Genomic DNA, 21,462 nt, shown 5'->3' with positions numbered 1-21,462 from the left:
TGTTTCCAAGAGGAGAAAAAGAACAGCATATTACAATTGAAGGTCAAAATTGAAAGCTAAAAAGCAAAAAATAAAAACCTCTTTCTGCTTTTGTAGGGGGTGTAACATCAATTAGAAGAAGCAAGCTCAATAAACTTTGTAGCATCATAATTTGCATTGCCCTTCTAGCTAGGGATGATTCCATCAACTTCAATACATTTTCCCCTGTCATTAGCTGCTCTTCAACAGCAAAACCAATTTTACTGAAGAACTTCATACCTTATTAGAAATTAAATATACAACATCATGTGAAGGATAAAATTATTTTAAATTAAATATTAAAAAAATTGGTATATTAAAAAAATATAATTTATATTTTATTGTATATATACTATGCTCTTTATTTACTAACTATTTTACAAGCATTTCATAAAGTCTGTAAAAGTAAATTAAAAAAATAAATTTACTTATAATAAAAGTAATATAATTAAAAAATAATTAAGTAATTATATATGATAAAAAAATTTGATATTATTGAAAAATAAAATTAAAATTTATTTCAAAGTTAAAAATAAAATTTAATTAAATTAAATATTAAAAAATTCGATACATTAGAGATAAAAAAATCTATTTATACATGCTCTTTTTTCTTTTAAAAATTTATCTATTAATCATATTATAAGCATATTATAATGAATAAAAATCTTGTATTCATGATGCAGTTTATTTGGTTAAAATTCACTTTGATGTTAGTTAATTTAATAATTTTTCTAAAAATAATATATTATTTTTTCTTTAATATTTTTATTTTATTTAAATTTTTAGTAGTTCTTTCTATGATATAAGATTCAATATTGTCTTATAAATAATATTTTTAGGGTAACGTATATTTTTTTGTCCCTAAAGTTTGATAAAAATTTTAAAAACACTCCTAAATTTTATTTTATTTTAAAAAAATTTAATACTATTCAGCAACCATTTTATAAGAACAACCATCAACACAAGCAAATCAAGCATAATTTTTATGCATTATTGTTAGATTAATTTTAAATTTTTTAAAAATTTAGTCATCGAGAATATATTTAATACAAATCAAAAACTTTTGAGATAAAATTAAAACAAAATAAAATTTAAAAATACTTTTAAAACTTTTGCCTAACTTCATATATAAAAGATATACTTTACCCTATTTTTGAAATCCAACACATGTACTCTTAGAAAATACAAACTCCTTGGTTAGAAAGGTAAGTGAGGTGAATAGTCAAAGCTCAAAGGTTGCAGTTGGGATCGAGCAAGAGTAGTGTGGTGTCGTGTTGTCTCCGCCACCCATTCGATTCCATGCCCCCAATGGAAGACGAGCAAACATCCCTTCTGAAACCCACATACCCTCACTATTGGGGCTACACTCAAGAGCAAGACTACTACGCCCAACAAGGAATCTCAGCCGCCGCCTCACACTTCACTACGCCAAGGGGACTCACACTCTTCACACGTTCTTGGCTTCCCCACACTCCCTCCCACCCACGCGCCCTCGTCTTCATGGTCCACGGCTATGGCAACGATATCTCCTGGACCTTCCAAGCCACCCCTATCTTCCTCGCTCAGAACGGTTTCGCTTCCTTCGCAATCGACCTTCAGGGCCATGGCCGCTCCCAGGGACTCAAAGCTTTCGTTCCCAACGTCGACCTTGTTGTTCAGGATTGTCTCTCATTCTTCAATTCCATCAAACAAGATCCAAAGTTTAGAAATTTACCTTGCTTTCTCTATGGGGAGTCCATGGGTGGTGCTATTTGCCTTTTGATCCATTTTGCGGACCCGAAAGGGTTCAAAGGTGCGATCTTGGTGGCACCCATGTGCAGAATTTCTGATAAGGTGAGACCCAAATGGCCAATTCCTCAGATCCTCACTTTTCTCGCGAGATTCTTCCCCACATGGGCCATTGTTCCTGCTCCTGATCTATTGTACAAGTCTGTGAAGGTGGATCACAAGAAGGTGATTGCGGATATGAACCCTTTGAGGTACAGAGGGAAACCGAGGTTGGGGACAGTGGTTGAGCTTCTGAGGGTTACTGATTTTGTGGGGAAGAGGCTTGGTGATGTTGAGCTTCCTTTTGTTGTGTTGCATGGGAGTGCTGATGTTGTAACTGACCCTGCTGTAAGCAGGGAACTCTATGAGGAGGCTAAGAGTGAGGACAAGAGTATCAAGATCTATGATGGCATGATGCATTCTTTGCTCTTTGGCGAGACTGATGAAAATGTGGAGATTGTCAGGAATGATATATTGCAGTGGTTGAATGCTAGGTGTTGAATGCTAGGGGGACAGTAGATTTAGATCGAATCTGATGATAATAATGCTGTTGAAGGTTCCATACAATTGGCATTGTCTTTCTATTTCATCATAATTGTAAACATACATGTTCATTTGATAATGTTATTCCTCAATAACAATCACCCGTTTGTAAATTGTTTATCCAACACTAATTGTGAATGTCATTTTCATGCTTTATTCATGTGCAAATGTATGTGTATAAGTAGTATTGGGACTGATTTCGTTTTGGGCGAGTGGTTCCCTTCGGGTAATTATTTGGAAAATTATAGTACACGTGTGTAATATACACAACAATTTTTTTGTGCGTAGTCGTTACGTGCAAAGATAATTAAGCTTTTAATTTAACTGTTGATAAAAAACCCAAAATTAATCTTTTGTATATACATGCTTGTATAGTAGTTTGGAATACCACTACGGATGCGTATTGGGAATGGATCATTCGTTTACCATCTTACTCTAATGTAGTGATAATATGCAGCACTGTAACCTTTATCCATACTAATCACCATAAATAATTGTAATTGACATTCAATCAAATCAACGTTACAATTGAACAATGCTAAATCACAAGCACGTGCAACTACAGCATAATAACGAATTAACGATAAGCCTTTAACCCTTCATGTATATATAGTTGTATAGAACGAAATAAACGTGAAAAAAAAAAAAAGACGCAAAGCATCTATATTATTTACAATGATAAGAACAATCCATAAAATCTTCTATGTTGCTATCTTTGCTACTGCCATCTACACCCTATACAAATATGAGAGATTGCACCAAAATCTCCAAGCCGAAGAATGAAATATCTCAGTCTAACTATAAATGTACTATGCATAATCTTCATGTCAAGCATCGTTAGAGGCCTAGTACCTACTTCCAATCCATTGTCAGAAAAAGTCCTAGTCCTGTTGCTGCTGCCACCAAAAAGAATGCTATGACGGCACCTGCCCCCTCCCCAAAAACAAGGGCCAAAGGGGGGGAATATCCCCATTCCAAAAATTCAAAATTCTATCCGTATGTATGTATATGTAATCACATCATGAACAGGTATTTTAAATCATCTACTGTCAGGCGACTCTGACGACCACCAGTTCCATCCTCCCCAAATGCAGATGCAACCATCTTTCGCTTCTTTTGCTGCAGGTGATACATCAAAGATTCTATTGCATAAGCAACCACTACAGTTTATACTTTCTGAAAGCGCAAATTTAAATATTGCATGCAATGAAACTATCAGAGAGACCCTGAGCTAGTAAACAGCGTTTACAGGCTAATAGATACAAACAACACACCAAAATAGATGTAAGATAACACGTAAATCACACAAAATGTGTTTCCTCTAGAATTCTTATGCATAAAACCCCACACATCATAGAAACCAGGATAGAAACCTTTCAAGATCAGTTACTGCAACTTTTGACAGCATTTTACCAAGTTAAGTTCTAACTGGCTCATTAATCATTATAATTCATATCAGCTTGACAATATAAAAATCAACTATGTAGAACACAAAATTTACCTGCAAAGCCAAAATACGATCTTCAACGGTATCTTTCACAGTTAAACGCAAAACAGTCACAGGACGGGTCTGCCCAATTCGATGTGCTCTATCAATTGCTTGATCTTCAGTAGTAGGGTTCCACCATAAATCCAGCATAAGAACATGGCAGGCTGCCACCATGTTTAGACCAAGACTCGCAGCCTTCAAAGACATAATCATAACCGAAACCTGCACGACATGTTAAACGCAGTAGTCAAAAACTCAACTGTATTTTAGACCTAATATTGTTGAAAGCTAAATCTAGAAGTTCAATAACAATACCAAACAATCAGCGACTTTACAAACCTCTGGTAGAGTATTAAAATCTTTAACAGCTTTATCTCTTGCAATGACAGACATCGTTCCATCAAGTCTTCTATACTGAATCGAAGATTGCTTAAGACACACTTCAAGCAAATCTAGCATCCTTGTCCACTGAGAAAATACTATTGCTTTCTCTCCTGTGCCATTAGAACTGCTATTCCCAGAGAGATGTTGACTTTCAGGAATATCTTCCAAGCATTTCCCATTGTTAACATCACAGGATACCCCAGGGCATTCACTATTTTCTGCAGGAGTACCATGTGCAGATATAACTTTGGGTGTAATGCACTGTACCCTACTCAATGACTTTAAAACCTCAAGTGCAGCCTTAATTTTAGAAGAATCATAAGGCTGACTCCGAGACCAAGGCTCAGATTCATCCGCTTCAGAACCAGAGGAACCAGGTGAACTATCACAACCCTGGTTAGACATACAACCGTTGAGCATCGCTTTCGCAAAAACAGTAGACATGCTGAGTCGACTTTTGCAATTTGCAGCAGGACACTGATTGTCATCACCGGTAAGATGTTCCGAAATGCACTGGCTACAGAAGACATGACCGCAGACTGAAACAACGGCGTCTTCAGGAGGATCCTGACCATATGCCAATAATAGAGGACTAAGGAAATATATACTTTAGTAATAAACATGGGAAAGGAGAATGATATGTTATTAGAGAACGTGGTTAATAATAAGAACTAAACAAGAATGATAATATTTCTCATTCAATCAACCTTTCCAGGCAGGGAACGAAAACCTTTCAAACTTCTTTCATTTGAACTACACTCTTGAGTTTACACTTTTGTCAACTCTAACTCCCTCCTCTCCATGAAAACAGCAATCACTAAGATGTATTTTGCAAGCAAACAAATAACCATGCACAGACACTCAATATTACAATTATATTAAAAGATGATGAATGTACATACATTACAGATTCCACAGAGAGCCAGAGAAGCCTCCAAACACTTAAGAAGGGATACTTGTTTTTCCTGGGGAAGCTTTTTTGCCGTCTCAACAGAAGATCTCCATAGAGTGTTGGAATTGTAACGCTTAACAAGCAAAGGGTGATCACAAGCTTGTCTAAGGCGCAAAAGCATAAGCAAAATGTTGACATAATTTTGTTTTACAGTTCCAGCATCAGCATATTCCTAGCATGACATAAATGACGTATATGTCATCACTGGACTTATGGCTTACAACAAAAACGTATCATCACGAGAAATATACCGTCAAAAGCCCCAAACTTCATTTGGGAGAGAATAAAGAGCACAACCACAACCATACCTGAAACTGCGCACGAGAATCAGCCTCCAGTTTCGAATAGAAATCACGCTCCTCCATTGAAAACTCAACTTTTTTAAGCTCTACAAATTTAGGTGGCAAGGATATAATAGGCTCCCCATCAAGAAATGTTCCTACAAAAATTATCCAAATTGCTCAGTTGCATGAGCTCATGGACAATGCAAACACTTGGCAAAACAAGAAAAAAAAAGTGTACAAAAGAATTTTATCATGTCTAAATTTCTATCATAGTAATAGCCATAGAATACAAAATAGATGTGTTAAGCATGCTGGAAAATTAAATGAATTGTACTCTACATTTCTATAATTTTACTAAACTTAACTCAGGTATAAAATATTAACATAAAGAGAAAAGATTAATGTTGATCCATTTTTCAGCTGAAACAATCAAATATAAATTAATACCTACTTAATCGATTTAAATGAAAAAAAACAATTACTAAAGTAACTTTAATCTTTCAACTTTCCGAAACAAGTACAGACAACTAATTTATTGGTGTGAATTCATGAATGCAAATCTTACCTTTGGTCCGACGTAGCATTATTGTCTTTAGGACGGCTTGTATCTTTTTATACCCTTTTGTAGGATTTCTGCTAACCTGATTCTTAATCATAGAACAGAATGATGTATAAATGTCATAAGGGGCATATCTTAGAAATCTAAAGTAACTGTAGAGATCATCAATTGCATTCTGGATTGGGGTCCCTGACAAGCACCATCTGCGCTTAGCACGAAGACCCGAACAGGCCCTTGCAACTTGAGTTCTGTGATTCTTTATACTCTGAGCCTCATCCAGGACAACCCTAAACCATGATACCTTTGCAAGAGGTCGAGCAGCAGCCTCAAGCAATGCGTTGTCCAATCGCTTCTTGCCACTTTTACTAGAATTAGAAGGGTTTTTCCTCTTCCTATTTGGTACCCCAGAATCTTCAAATATTCCCTTCTCTTCATCTTCTTTGTCAGCTAGCGGCTGCTTAGGGACCTCCATGCTGACAATGGAATAAGTTGTTAGAACAACATCATACTTGGCCACCTCATGAGGGTCTTTCGTTCGATTGCTTCCATGGTATACTAGCACAGAGAGATTTGCTTGGCTAGTTACCTTATTGTGCAACTCCTCAGCCCATTGACGCAGGACGCTAGTGGGGCAGACAATAAGGGTTCCTGCAGATGGCCTTCCCTTTGCTTGCAAAGATAAACTCTTGCTCTTGATTGGATCTCTAATTGACATATCTCCGCATGAATCAGATTCCTTCTTTAACGAACTGCTCTGAGGAAGACCATCATCCTCTCCATCCAGATTCAAAGTTTCTAATTCACCATTTTGGGCATTGGGGCATGCAGAAAATTTTGGAGGCCTTTCCTTCAATATTAAAGCAATAGTTGACACTGTTTTCCCAAGTCCCTACAAGTGAAATGCTTTTAAATCACCTACGACATGGAAATAATATATTTGTCAACCAGTTATCATCACTCATCAAAATAGCAAGGAACTGACCTGATCATCTGCAAGTATTCCACCTGAGCAATATAAGCTTGATGTTTCCTTCTGAACCATCCACGATAAAGCAATTCTCTGACCAGGAAAACTACAATTAGTTAGAATGACCGATGACCCAATCAAAAAGAGAAAGGAAGCACATTATTAGAACATGTCAGGAAAAACTGGGATGACTTCTCAAAGGACCACATCAGGATCAGAATTAGATAAATCAAACTATAATTTAAAAGAACCCATCTATTTTATGCAATATAACTTTTAAGTGTTTAACACCAAAGGGGGGAAGCCAGAGGTTTCTCAAAATAAGGCATTGAATAAAAATACATGATGTCGGGGAAAATGCCACAACAGCACCTTTGAAGCTGCACATTTTGAAAGAAGGCTCCCATAGGTTAAGACAAACAAAGTATGAAACAGTACACTATATCATAATTAATGATGTGAAAGATCGTGTTAATTTAAAACATGCTGAATTAGAGACCAAAATACACATAATATTTTTGAATGAGATGCCAGATCAAAGAAATTAAAATATTGGAAATTAAAACTAACCTGATGTCTCAAAAGAGGAACCGCCAACAATCCAACTGGCAGACTAATTTCTGACTTTGGTTGAGATAGATCCTACAATGAACCAATGAAGAGTTAAGTACAAAGGGATGTCAAAAATTCCATGAACTGTCAAGCGCTATGAAGGATAAAATCCCCTAATAAACACACCAACCTGCAATGCAACTTGTAATATATTTCGCTCATCACATGCCTTTACCCTTGTGCTTCCAACCGCGTAATGTTGGGAACCAACATATCTGGAAGATTGAAATATACTAAGGGAATTATGAACAGCTTCAGATTGACTTGTAGGCACAGGATGACTGTTGTCTTCAATGATACAAACATCAGTGTCCTCAACACGGAAATTCTCAGCAGTTCGTTTAGAATGATGGGAATCAATGCGGTTATGTTGAATCATTTCGGTCCCTCCTCTCTTAACACAACCAAACTGCTGCTCAACGGCAATGGAAGCATGGGCATGGGGCAAACATTGGTCTACAGTCAAATAGACCATGTTTCTTTGAAGTTTACTAGCAGTTCCATTAACAGTATCGTGATAATGATTGGCTCTGTCAGAAGTTATTACTGTATAACTATCCTCACATGGGAAAGATCCATAACTCTTACATTTCACAGAAGGAAAAAGATCTGGTAACTGTTTCACCTCCTGGCCAATATTGAACTGAGAATCATTGTTCTGAAAATTATTTTGGTAACTTGTAACCAGTTTGTCACCTTCAGCTTTCATACAAAGTGATTGATCTCCATGTGAAGCATAAGTTGAAAGTGCAACTGACACATCTTCAAAGGCACTGTTACTAGAAAAATATGATGAATAGCCACTATCTGCTAGCATAAACTGACTATCATGAATAGATGATCCCCCAGTATTAACTGAGTGCATGCCACCACTGATTTGGGCCATATCTGTACAGAACTCCATATTTTCAGCCTTCAGGTTAGTCATCATTTCTTTATTTGTCCATGACTTGGAACCGATACCATTAGGGATAAACCTTAAAGGGTCATTGGCAAATGATCTATCATATGTTCCTCCCTGATGATAATTTGGATATGCATAGTCACCACACAAATCGCTACGAAAATGGGAACCTTGATAAAGAGCCGAATCAATTGAAGTTGAAGCATGCATAGAATCATCAGCATCCATATCAGATATTTGAAAAGATGTGCACAAGTCACTTTCTTGTTGCCCATAAGCACCTCGAACAGCATCCTCAACACAATCTTCAAAATTTAAATCACCATTCTCAATGATAGAACTGTGAGAAGCATCTGAAAGTAGCACATAGAATCAGATCATTGCCAAAGTTTCAAAATCACAACTAGTCAACAATCTAAAAAATATATATATAATTAAATAAAACATAGCTCAATAAAAATAACAATAACCTAGTCTAATGATAAATGAGTGAAGACTTTACATACGTTCAGATTCAACATCCTCTCCCACATGCTTGAATTGCCTCTCATTTCCACTCTTCCACGTACTCTCATTCAAATAGTCCTGACAGACTGACACATTGTTTGAATATGCCTCAGGGAAACTAGTTTCCATACCAAAACTAGATGTCTCAAATTTAGAAACCCCTGTCTTTTCCGTGGAAGAGCAAGCCTGACTTGGAAGTCCCTGATTTTCATGTTCATGCTCAAGCACAGGATTCACTGAAAAATGAACTGAATCTTTGGCCCCAGAATCCGACACATCTGAGCAGAAAGGAGAGCAGTCTGTGGCTGAATCCACCTCCAACCTAGAAACATGCGGTTCTTCTTCTAACATTTGACACACTATAGAATAGGCAAGAGAAACAATCTAATGTAAGATATTGTGAATTAAACATCAGATACATGATTCAGAATGAACTAAACAATATGTCAATTTCTCGCTACTCAAAAACCAATTACAACCAACAAGCACAAGAAACAATTATGGCAGAGAATTGCAGAAGTTTACATACCATTCTGAAGCTGAAAAGAATCATGGACGCCAGATTCACCAGATGAACCATTTTGTAATGAAAAATCTTCAGGACTACTCTGCTATCACATCCAGAAAAATCAGAATGAAGTTAAGATCAACTCATCAAGCATACAGGTCTGTACACTGAAAAGGGGAATATTATCCAAAAAATAAACAAACTAAATGCCAAAGAGCTAAAACAAAATAATTGGATATTTTGATTCAAAATTAAACCTAATCCAAACAACCCCTTAGGTTTGCTTTTAATATTTTGAAATACAACACTATTCTAAGGCTGTGTTTTGCATTCAGAATCAATTAGCCATATGAGTGATACAACCCTTGCAATAGTCTAGAGCAACCCCCCTCCCTTGAGCAGGATTTTGCTATGTAGTTAGATCGTGAAATCAAGCCCTTCACATTTACAGATAGAACTAGCCGAACTAGTACTGAAACATCACTGACATTTTTGCAGACTCCAATGGGAGTAGAACATACTTAGAATTTTTAGATAAGCAAGAAAATGGACTATAAATTTCAAAAACAACTTAAAATCAACGTTCCTGATTTTCGTTTTCTATGATATACAATTTAGGCAGAGGAGAGGTTCTCTCATTCCAAGGTCGGGCATCACATGACACGTTTCTCAGTTTCGATGACCATTCAACAAAATCTAATTCTAATAACTTTCTTGGGGTCGACTTGTTTGATTGTACCAGCTAAATCAAGAAATAAATTTGCACTGTTCTTAAACTGGTGAAGAATTCCCAAACGATAGTTAAAGAGATATAGTTGTAAATAGAACAATAGTTTTCCACTTCTATCATCTCCGTTGTTTAGGGAAAATAATTTACCAAGAGTAAAAATAAATAACTAAACAGGATCAACGAGGATTTACAGCTTTTACTCTGCATGAAATTTCATCAACAACCAACTTTAACAGGAATGATTCAGTCATGTAAACAATTATTTTACACGCATTATAGACGTGCAGTTATTAAAGCTACTTTTAATACAAGCCAGATGATGGGATAGATTATGCCTGGCAAAAAAGTGAAGAAAATCAATATTGACACAGCCAAATTAATGTTGAAACACCCACATGCTACATTCAATTACAAGACCAAAAGCAATCAAGTAAGAATTAAGCAAACTAAACTGAAAATTTACAGGGAACTTCACTTGGCAAGGACAATTCGACTACGGAGATGCAGTAACCTCAACCACAAGTCACAGCATTACCGAAATTGAGGGGTTCAACGGGTTCCAAATTCGAAGAGAGAAAAACCCTACCTGCAGAGGGTCGTCATCCTCATTGAGAACCTGCATCACCGTCGTTAAATCGATATAGCACATATTATCGTCATCGTCACCATCGAACAGTTCCGAAAAGTTCACGTCATCATCCGCCATCGCCATACCCTCAAATCACATCCAATCCGAAAATTCTCAAAAAGGGAGAAAACCCTAAAACGCGTTTTTTCCCAAACCTTAATGAACCACACTTGGCAAGAAGCAGAAGCGCAACTCCGCAATTCCCCGATTTCGAAACGCAATTGGTCGGATCGGAAGGGGAATTAGAAATTGAGCGGCGAGAACTGAGAAAGTATGTGTAAAGAAAAAGCAGGTTGAGAGAAATTTACTTGCGGAGGTTTCTGAGAAGGTTCAGTGGCTGACGGTGCGAAATTTTCGTTGGAGAAAGACGAGGAGCGAGAAAGCGAAAGGAAGAGAGAGAAAGTAGTGGACCGTGAAGATTGCGGTGTGCGTTTAGGTTTAAATAGGGTTTGGGTTCATTCAGATAGGTGCGCAGGTTAAGCCTTCGTGCGCCACGCATATCATTGCCCAATGCTCATGTTCATAGTTTACTTTAAGGAAAAGAAGCGCCAGCCACTTTTGTGTTTTTTAGCTAGTATTTAATTATTAAAAAAAATAACTTTTTATTATTAAATATAATTTTATATTATTAAAAATATTTTTGATAATCAATTAATAATTATAAAATATAAAAATTATTGACTCCTAACATTTTTTTTAATTTAATTCTCTTATATCTATATCTAAATCTAAATTAAAATTTAAAAAATACGTTTAGTAGAATATTTTTAAAATATTACTTTTTATATTTTTAAAAAATAAATTAATGTCAAATTAAAATTTATATTCGAGTTGATTTATAAAATAAAATTAATATTATTTAATAAAAAATTAATAAAGTTTTTTATCAATTATAATATTGATAAAATAATTAAAAATAATATAAAATTTTAATTAAATTAAAATAAAATATTAAAACATAAATTTTATTTTTAATTTTAAATTATTATTTATGATATATAATCTTAAAAGTATTATTGACTTTTAAAATAGAGATTGAAAAAAAATATATACATATATATATATATATATTAATATATATTATATAATATATTATATATAGGAACATCTGTTGGAGATTATTTATTGGATTCTATCGTGTTGACTCAGATGTTGTACAGCATGGGATGGGGTTGAGGATTTTGTTTAGTAGGAGATGAATCTTCTAAATTAAGGAAATACGAAAAAATTGCAGATATAGATTTAGTTAACTAATAATCACTTTAAGAATGATATCTTTTATTTTTATCATTTATTTGTGGAATTTTGGGTATAATTTATTAAGTGAGGTAATGGTAAACAATTCCTTATATACCTCGTCCATCAAAAAATATTTAATAACAAAAAAATAATTAAAAATAGTCAAAACTTACTTTATTTAACAATAAATCTTAAATAAAGTAAGTTTTAATTTTTTTTTTCTAATATTATTGTTCACCGATCAATGTACTTATTTTAGAGGGGTCAAATTCTCTGCTTAATAGTAATTCATCTCCAGACACAAATTAAATATTTATTAGTTAAACTAATAAATATTTTTCCTTCTAACTAAGTAGTTTTTAGTTCAAATTCTAAAAAAATAAAATAAATAAATAAATAAATAAATTTTAACATTATACACTGCAAAGTTAAACATAAAATCAGTTATATAATAAAAATGGATATTTTCAGTTAATTGATCTGCAATATGTAAAATCAATCAAATTTAATATTTCACAGATAATCACTATAAATATGATGATGATATAAGGAAGTTAGATAATATAATATGGAGAATGTCTTACTTTAAATTATACTAAATAAATTTAAAAGTTGCTTAATATAGTATGCTTAGGTGGAAGTTTATTTTTATCATTTGAGTTGATACTAAGGTAATTATTTTTTGAACGTCAATACATGTAAATTAAATTGATAATATGATCGTATGCTCAAATAGTTGTATAGTTTATTTAAATTAATAATATTGTATCAAAACAAATTCTACATAATATTGCCTATCCCATATTAAATTTAACTAAATAATATTTTCCCACCTTAATTAACCAATACCTTCGTAAATATTCAATTTTTGTATGTAAATATCTCATTTATTGAAACTAGAAGCATAATCAAAATCCTGATAATAACATGAAGGAAAGAAATGAGATTGTTAGATTGAGTACTTAAAGTATTTTGGATACTAAATCCAAGAAGATATATATATATATATAACAGTACACAGTTGTTATAACAAGAGTGTAAATGCCCAATTGGTTGCTATTCATCTTCACCAAAAATTATACATTTTTTAATAAAAATAAATGATAAATAGGTTCAAACTATTTATCTTTATTTCAAAATAAATTGATCATTTTTAACTCAAAACGATATTATTTTTTATAAAAACACAAAAACTACCCCACTGCTCAAATAGTTAGAATGAGTATTTAAGTTTTTTTTTTCGTGAATTAAATATATAATTATATATATAACTTTTAGATGAATAAATGAATTTTTTACCCTGCATATGATCTAAGTATAATGATGTCAGAAACTGGTTACGTTACTGTTTTTATCTGCCATTGCCATAAAATATTCCTTCATTCTATGTTCACACTGTTAGTTAGCAAATGTTGACCGCAGGTACCAGGATCCCTCACGCGACCCGTCAGTGAATGTTTTTTTTTTCCTTTTTTTCTTTTTTTTTTTAAATATAAATTTGCCTACCCAACATTTTTTTTTGTCAAATTGATACCATGTTTTCTAAGATAAAAATTCACCTCACTTATTTTAATGTTAAGTTCATATTTGAAAATTGTAAAAGAATTTGATAAACCCTAATTAAATCATCATTTAACATAACATTTTTTAATTATCAATTTTACATAAAAATAATTATATATAAATCTTTTTCATTTTTTAATTCCATATTTTATGGTCTAGCTATCTTTGTTTAGAATTATTTATTGTATTAAACCTATTTGTTATAAATTAACTGTTAAAAATTTATTATTAATCAATAAAATATATATATATATATATAATTTAAGATTTAAATTTTTAACAATTATTTAAATACAGTAATAAATTAGAAAGACAAAAAAAATATTAATATTTATTATTAATTATTTTTAACTATTTTCTTTTGTTATTAAATATTTCTGTATTTAAACGAGTGAATTGAATAAGCTAATTATTTAATAAATCTAAATTTGAATTTTTTTCTCTTTTATTAGTTAAAATATTGAGATGGTAATATTAATAGAGAGATAAAAAAATTAAAAAATTTATTTTATTTAATATTTATTAATTAATATATTATTATAATAACTAATAAATATTAAATAAGATAAATTTTAATTATTTTTAATTTTTTTCTCTTTTATTAGTTAAAATATTGAGATAGTAATATTAATAAAGAGATAAAAAAATTAAAAAATTTATTTTATTTAATATTTATTAATTAATATATTATTATAATAACTAATAAATATTAAATAAGATAAATTTTAATTATTTTTTGTTATTAACTATTTCTGTTATAAAAAATGGTAGATTAATAGTATTTATACTAGTTTTAATAGAGGGTGAATATATTTTGTTTGAATCTTTTCATATCAAAAAGGAAAAAGAAAAAGAAAGAAAGATAACGTGGATTATGGACTTATGGTTGCATTGTATTATTTCATTCGAGCGCCGAATGAGGAGTATGACAAGTCATGATTAAGAAAAGGTTATATAAAAGGTTAATTAAATTAATTATGCTACGTATATATTAAAATTATTTATTAAAATTAATTATTAATATAAAATTTATTTTATTATATAAAAATTAGATTTTTGTATTTAATGATAAATTTAGCGTAACATATTTTTGAGAATATTTGTTAATTTATTTTTTTTAATTCATTAAATACAATTCATTATGATAGCTTAATTATATTAACTAATTAATTTGATTAGATATTTAAGTATCACATAATTTAATATTTTATATATATATATATCAATTAATTTAATATAATTATTAGAGTATAATTATGATCAATTAGATCAATTAGTATTATTCAACATATCTGAATATTTATTATTTTGATTCTCTTATCACCTATAAATACTCTTTCATATTGTATCATTTTACACAACTTGAATACTCATAAATATTTTTTCTATTGCTCTCTCTTCCCTTTTTAATATGGTATCAAAGCCATGATATCCTCCTTGAGTAGGATAAGTTGATTTTCTTTTGGTGAAATCGCCATACTTTTCATACTTTTCTTCCGTGCCTTTTTTTTCTTCTCTTTTCTCAATGCTTTGATGTTTTTCTGACCTCACCGATTAGCTCATTCACTACTTACTTATTCTCATGGAGAAATCATATGTTTTTTGTCATCTTCCGATAATTTGTCATCTCTTCGTACTTTGTCACTTTTCAACAGTTTTCCGACAGTTTGCCATTTTTTCAACAGTTTTCCGGTAGTTGGCCACCCTTGCGGCAGTTCTGTTTGCGTTCTTTTCCGACAGTTTTGTCTGCATTTTCTTGTGGCAGTTCCGTCTGCGTTTTCTTGTGGCAGTTCCGCCGTCTGCTCTTCCTTCCGACAGTTCTGTCTGTGCTTTCTTCAGGCAATTCCGTTTGCACCCGTTCTATCAGTTTATACATTTTTTTATTTAGTTGTTTCAAATAAGTTTCAAACTCAAGTTGTCACTTGAGTTTGAGGAGGGATGTTAGAGTATAATTAGGATCAATTAGATCAATTAATATTATTTAACATATCTGAATATTTATTATAGAACATTACGTCTTTATTATTTCGATTCTCTTATTATAGGATATTACGTCTTTATTATTTTGATTCTCTTAACACCTATAAATTTCCTTTTTTATTGTATCATTTTACACAATTTGAATACACACAAATCTTTTCTCTACTGCTCTCTCTCTCTTACCCTTTCTAATAATAATAAATACAATTTAATTTAGTTAAAAATTTATTGTTTTATAATCTTATATATATATATATATATATATATATATATATATATATATATATATATATATATATATATAAACATGACAGAATAAAATTATAAAAATAATTTTTTTTATCACTTTGGAAATTTTAACTCTTTTTTTTCTCATTATGTGTAATTTTGTTTTGCGTTAACTTTGTTGTTTTTATTTTTTTGAATTGTTCTTTATTTTTTATGACTTGATAATTTAGATAAAAAAACAAAGAAAAAAAAACGATGGTCAAAGGCGGAGACTAGAAGTTTAAAACAGCAACATCATTTCTCGGCATTATTATTATTAATATGAACTTTATTATTTCTTTTCTAACATTCTTTAATATGAGCTTATTTTTTTTATTATTAATACTTTTATTATTTTCTTTTCTAATTATAAATCTCCTTAAAATAATTATTTGATATAATATTTTTTGGTCTAATAGATTTTTTTCTATTTTTTGTCAAAAATAATTTAAATTAGGAAAAAAATAAGACACAAATTAAATTTTAAAATTCAAATTTAAATAAGATATGCAAAGAATAATTATTGAATTCATTTGGTAGATTTAAACTCTTTGTATTATCTTCATCAAAAATTTCAAATACTATTATAAAATTTTAGATATTTTTTATCTTATTGTTCTTAAATTATACATTATACCGTGTATTTAAAGAGTTTTATCTTTTTTGAAATAAATATGACATTATATATTTTTTTGGATACAAAGAGATAATGAAGTTGAAGTGAGTAACAAGATTAATTATATAATAAGATACAAATTTTTAAAATTTCTAGCACAATTGACATATTTTTAGTTTCAAAATAAATTTTTACTCTATTTTTTATCTTTTATTTGATTTTTTTATCATTTTTATTTTCTTAATTACTTATGATTGTAATAATTCATTACAAATTTGTGTTTTGTAGAAAAAATTTATCAATCATAAAATACAGAAGATTTAACCAAAAGAATTTAAAAAAAATGTTGATTAATCACAAAATAAAAAAGTATGAATTGTGCTTTAATTATGTTGTAAAATACAAATTGGGACTATTTAAAAATTTGAATGGATTCAATTAATTTTTTTCAAATTAGTAATGTAATTATCCTGACATTTGCTTTGCTCAGTAATATTTTTTTAATTTATTTAATTTAATTAATCATCTCTTTTTTATTTTATGCTAATTTAACTAATTAAAATTAATAAATTTTAGTTATTTTAATTCTTACAACTTTTTATTTAATAATGTATTTTCATTAATACATTAATACAATTTTAATATTTATATATTATTAATAATAATAATAATCTCATTTTAAAGTGACGTTTTATCCCATATATATGTTAATAATAATCTCTTTAAATATATATATATATATATGTCTAATTATATAAAATTTACTATTTTTTATACGATTAGATTAGATATATTTATATTTAATTTATTTAATTATTTAATTAGAATTAATTATATTAAATGATTAGATTAAGATTATATAGTAGACTGATTATATTATTATTAATTAATTATATTAAAAGATTAAGATTATGATAGATTATTATTATTTTATTATTTTTTATTTTAATATTAATTCAGATATTTAGTTTTTTATTATTATTTTTATTCTCTTATTCAATTTGTTTATTCCCATAAATCTTGGGGTAAAAAACTGAAATAAGCCAACATGAGAAACTATTGACACAAATCAGCCATTTTTGAAAATGCTTCATCAATCAACCAAACCACATTTTAATACAATTCGAATTAGCTTCATTCGAACCTTATTTGAAGATAATTCAAAACTAGCTGTTTCGAATTATAGCTAACCAATCTGACCTACTAATTCGAATCAATAGGATTCGAACTACAAGAAGCCTAATTCGAACTAGGTGGCTTCGAATTATGTTTGTGCACGAGTCCCCATGGAGTTCGAATCTCTTTTATTCGAATTACTCACAATTAGCAAACGAGTAGTAATTCGAAAGAGGTTGCTTCGAATTACAAGTAATTAGGCTATATAAGGAGTTCGAACCAAGGTCATTCGAATGAGTTTTCCATTCCCTTACCCCACCAAATCCCAGAGAAAACGAGAGTGATTCAGTCTGAGAAAGGCTCGAGCAGAATACTGAGCCGATGGGGGACGATCCGGGAAGGCTATATCGTTTGGATGGGATTGCTCATATAGCTGGGGTCATCAACGACGAGGTTAGTAGATAGAAAATATTGTGCTAGTGGTTAATTTGAGTTTGTGTTTATCTGAGTTAGTGGTTTTGTAGGCGGTTTATATTAGTGGTTTATGCTAGTGGTATTGCAAGTGGTTTATTTTTGAGGTTTTGCATGCGGTATTGTTGGCAGTTTATATTAGTGGTTCATCTGAGTGATTTTTGTATGCGGTTTTGTTGATGGTTTATGTTCGTGGTTTATGATAGTGGTATTGCAAGTGGTTTAGTTTAGAGGTTTTGCATGCGGTTTTGTTGGCGGTTTATGTTAGTGGTTCATCTGAGTGGTTTTTGTATGCGATTTTGTTGATAGTTTATGTTAGTGGTTTTGCATGTGGTCTTCGTTAGTGGATTTGCATGTGGTTTACGTTAGCGATGTAAGCATGTGGTTTTGCTAGTGGTTTACTATGTTGGTTTTGCATGTAGTTTTTGTTAGTGGTTTAGATAAGTGGTTTGTGTTGTTAGTTTTTTTTTGTTTGTGGTTTTGCAAGTGGTTCTAACTATGCGGTCTGTGTAACGTGCAGCCCTAGCGATGCATCTCGAGCATGCGGCGACAGCAGGGCATACGACTCGATGACCGGTATGTTCCATACTTGTAGATGGCCGGATTATACCTTCTGGGGAGATTGAACGATTGATGGTTCCGTCTAGATGAGCCCATTGTCAGTGCCTTCATCGAGCGGTGGCGTCCGAAAATGCACACCTTCCACATGCCGTTCAGAGAGTGCACGATCACTCTTTAGGACGTGGCCTACCAATTAAGGTTGCCAGTAGACAGACGTTATGTCAGTGGTTGCCTGACAGATTTCCATGTATACATCCAGGGTGGCTGGTCGGCATGGGTGTGGTACCAGGAGTTGCTTGGTGTGGTACCTCCTGCGAACCAAATTCAGAAGTTCGCAGTTAACTGCACCTGGTTCTAGGAGACTTTTGGAGAGTGCCCCGCATGAGCCGATGAGGAGATAGTGAGGCGCTTTGCTCGTGCCTATATCATGATGCTCTTGGACACCAGTTGTTTGCCGACAAGTCCGGCAACCGCATTCACATCAGATGACTACTGTACGTGGTGAGGCTTGAGGAGATGGGTGGAAACAGGTGGGGGTCGGCGACACTAGCATGGTTGTACAGGTGCATGTGTCGAGTGGCCAACAGGCATGTGGTGAAGTTAGCAGGCCCGTTACAGTTGCTTCAGTCTTGGATCTTATGGCGCTTTCTTGGATTTAGGCCTGCTGGTTATGATGAGTTCAGTTGGCCGTTGGCCTCGATGTACCATTATTGGACTTTTGTATTTCGAGTTACATTATTTTATTCAATTTCCGCTTATAATATTATACTATTTTGTCACACTTTTTTTCACGCTCTAACACCGATGTAAATGCAGGTGGTCAGGTCACAATCCTTCCAGTAGCGAGAAGGGACCTCGGGTGCAGACGTGGTGGCTCAGGATAGACATGTTGCGTGCCAAGGATGTGAGTATACTAACCTGACAAGTCTAGTTAATTAAAGTTTCAGAGTTCGTTTTACGATTTGTCCTCACAATGTTGACATGTTTTTTCAGTTTATCTGGATGCCATATAGCTCCCCGGACATCCTTCAGGTCGTGCATCCGGAGGTGTTGGAGCCTCGTCAAACGGCCTTATGGAGGTGTGTCATGGCACTGATATATTTTGCCGTCGTAGAGTGGCATCAGATTGACAGGGTGTTACCCCAGTCGGCGGAGTCCAGCCCCGCCCCCAGCCGCCCTGAACATCGACTTCTTGATGTCCAAGAACGGGAGCGGAAGCGATCGTTGGTTCTCGTACGCTTTTCAGTTCTGGCATCTTCACCGGGAGAACCGTGTGGACCATATTCTCCAGTTTGACATTGTCGCAGACTCGGGGCCCTCACATGACTTCTTGGACTGGTAGAGTCAGCATGGAAAAAAGGTTCTTGTCACCAGAGATGTACCTGAGGGATCTGAGACTCGTTCCTATTCCTGTGGAGGCGACGCAGAGGGGTGTCGGGCGAGTTCCTGACATGGACCTTGTTGATGACGTTCCTGATAGGCGTCGGGTTGAGAGGAGAACCACCTCCCGCACCAGTAGGCTCACTCGGTCCAATATCATCCACAATGTCATCAGCAATGATATTCGGCTCCACATCATCATCCACTGGATCATCCAACAATGCATCTCCAAGACCAGCCGGTGCAGCACACTGTAAAGGGGTTGGCACATAATCCCCTATTCCAACCTCGCCGCCTCCACTTCCGTTGAGATCCACAGCGAACGAAGGGGAGGCGACAGGCTGAACCGGAGGTTCATACACAGTGACAGAAGAAGATGCACCCGCAGGTCTCGAGCTAGAACCGGCTACCATGCCTACGGTGGGGGTATTCCGGTTCGAACCCCCCGAGATGGATACCACGTCTACCAACTTCGCCAACAGTTTTGGTGTCCTCACTTCCAGAAACTATCGGCGATAATGAAATAGGACCTGCAAGTCCTCATCACTACCGATCGTGAAACAATCATATTTCACGATTTCATGCAGGACCGAGATTGGAATGCGATAGAAGAACTTCTTAACCCGTTTCACGCCTTCTAGACCAAGTTTCCGTAGAACATAACTAACAAGGTCATCATAGCTCGTCGTAGGCATCATGAAAATGCTAAGAGGATCCTTATCAGTGAACTTCACACCAGATCGTGTTTTTCTCTTAATCGATCCTCTATGGTGAACCAAGACTACAAAACTCTCCTCACTAGCCATTTTTCCACTCTAATGAGATCAACTCACGTTCACACCATATATATACACATCTGGTCCTTCATAATTTGAACTAGCCTAATTTGAACAAAGCTATGTGTAATTCGAATTAACCCATTTCGAATTACATGGAATTGGGTCAGTGGTAATAGTTCGAATCAACCTGATTTGAATTACGTTTATTGTGTAATTCGAATCAGCTGACTTCGAATTATGTTGGTTTGTGTGTCAGTGTATAATTCGAATCTACATGATTCGAATTATTTGTTAGTGGAGTTCGAACTTTCCTGCTTCGAACTATATATATGTACTTTGGTTAATTGATGAACGAGAATTTGTATTGGCTGATTTGTGTAAAATTTAACTCACCTTGGCTTATTTCTGTTTTTGCCCTAAATCTTGCTAAATTAAACAAGATAATGTATATCTTCTTTTTATTCCTCTTTTATATAGACATAAAATTTATTAAATTATTTCTCTTTCGTTTAATAATTTTGTTTCTCTTCTATTTATATTTCTTTCCTTCAATATTTTATTGGTTTTTATTTTTCTAAATTTTACTTTAATTTATGTATTTGTTCTTATTACACCTAACATTTTTTATTTATATATGT

At 32.9% G+C, this 21,462-nt stretch overlaps 2 protein-coding genes across 4 annotated transcripts; one reads left to right on the top strand and one right to left on the bottom strand.

Moving 5' to 3' along the window:
• Positions 1–209: 209 nt before the first annotated feature.
• On the top strand, positions 210–2,441 carry LOC112791425 (caffeoylshikimate esterase). Its single transcript, XM_025834260.3, has one exon. It carries the CDS (start codon positions 1,318–1,320, stop codon positions 2,284–2,286), a length of 969 nt encoding a protein of 322 aa, XP_025690045.1. The 5' UTR covers positions 210–1,317; the 3' UTR covers positions 2,287–2,441.
• A 374-nt stretch (positions 2,442–2,815) lies between these two features.
• On the bottom strand, positions 2,816–11,386 carry LOC112791424 (helicase-like transcription factor CHR28). 3 transcript variants are annotated; one of them, XM_025834257.2, is made up of 12 exons: positions 10,811–11,386; positions 9,516–9,594; positions 8,986–9,345; positions 7,706–8,832; positions 7,534–7,605; positions 6,979–7,056; positions 6,003–6,885; positions 5,462–5,592; positions 5,104–5,325; positions 4,157–4,768; positions 3,830–4,039; positions 2,816–3,447 (listed from the first exon to the last, which is right to left on the bottom strand). In XM_025834257.2, exons 1-12 carry the CDS (start codon positions 10,934–10,936, stop codon positions 3,343–3,345), a joined length of 4,005 nt encoding a protein of 1,334 aa, XP_025690042.1. In that variant the 5' UTR covers positions 10,937–11,386; the 3' UTR covers positions 2,816–3,342. The 3 variants fall into 3 exon arrangements, with proteins under 3 accessions (XP_025690042.1, XP_025690041.1, XP_072089600.1); XM_025834256.2 differs by having other exon boundaries at positions 9,516–9,597; positions 10,811–11,368; XM_072233499.1 differs by having other exon boundaries at positions 9,516–9,597; positions 10,688–11,364.
• Between the last annotated feature and the right edge of the window lie 10,076 nt (positions 11,387–21,462).

The sequence above is a fragment of the Arachis hypogaea genome, chromosome 3 (genome assembly GCF_003086295.3).
Source record: "Arachis hypogaea cultivar Tifrunner chromosome 3, arahy.Tifrunner.gnm2.J5K5, whole genome shotgun sequence".
In the NCBI taxonomy this organism is placed as follows: Eukaryota; Viridiplantae; Streptophyta; class Magnoliopsida; order Fabales; family Fabaceae; genus Arachis; species Arachis hypogaea.
The sequence above is the reverse complement of the archived record's forward strand: the minus strand, read 5'-3'. Positions and strand labels throughout refer to the sequence as shown.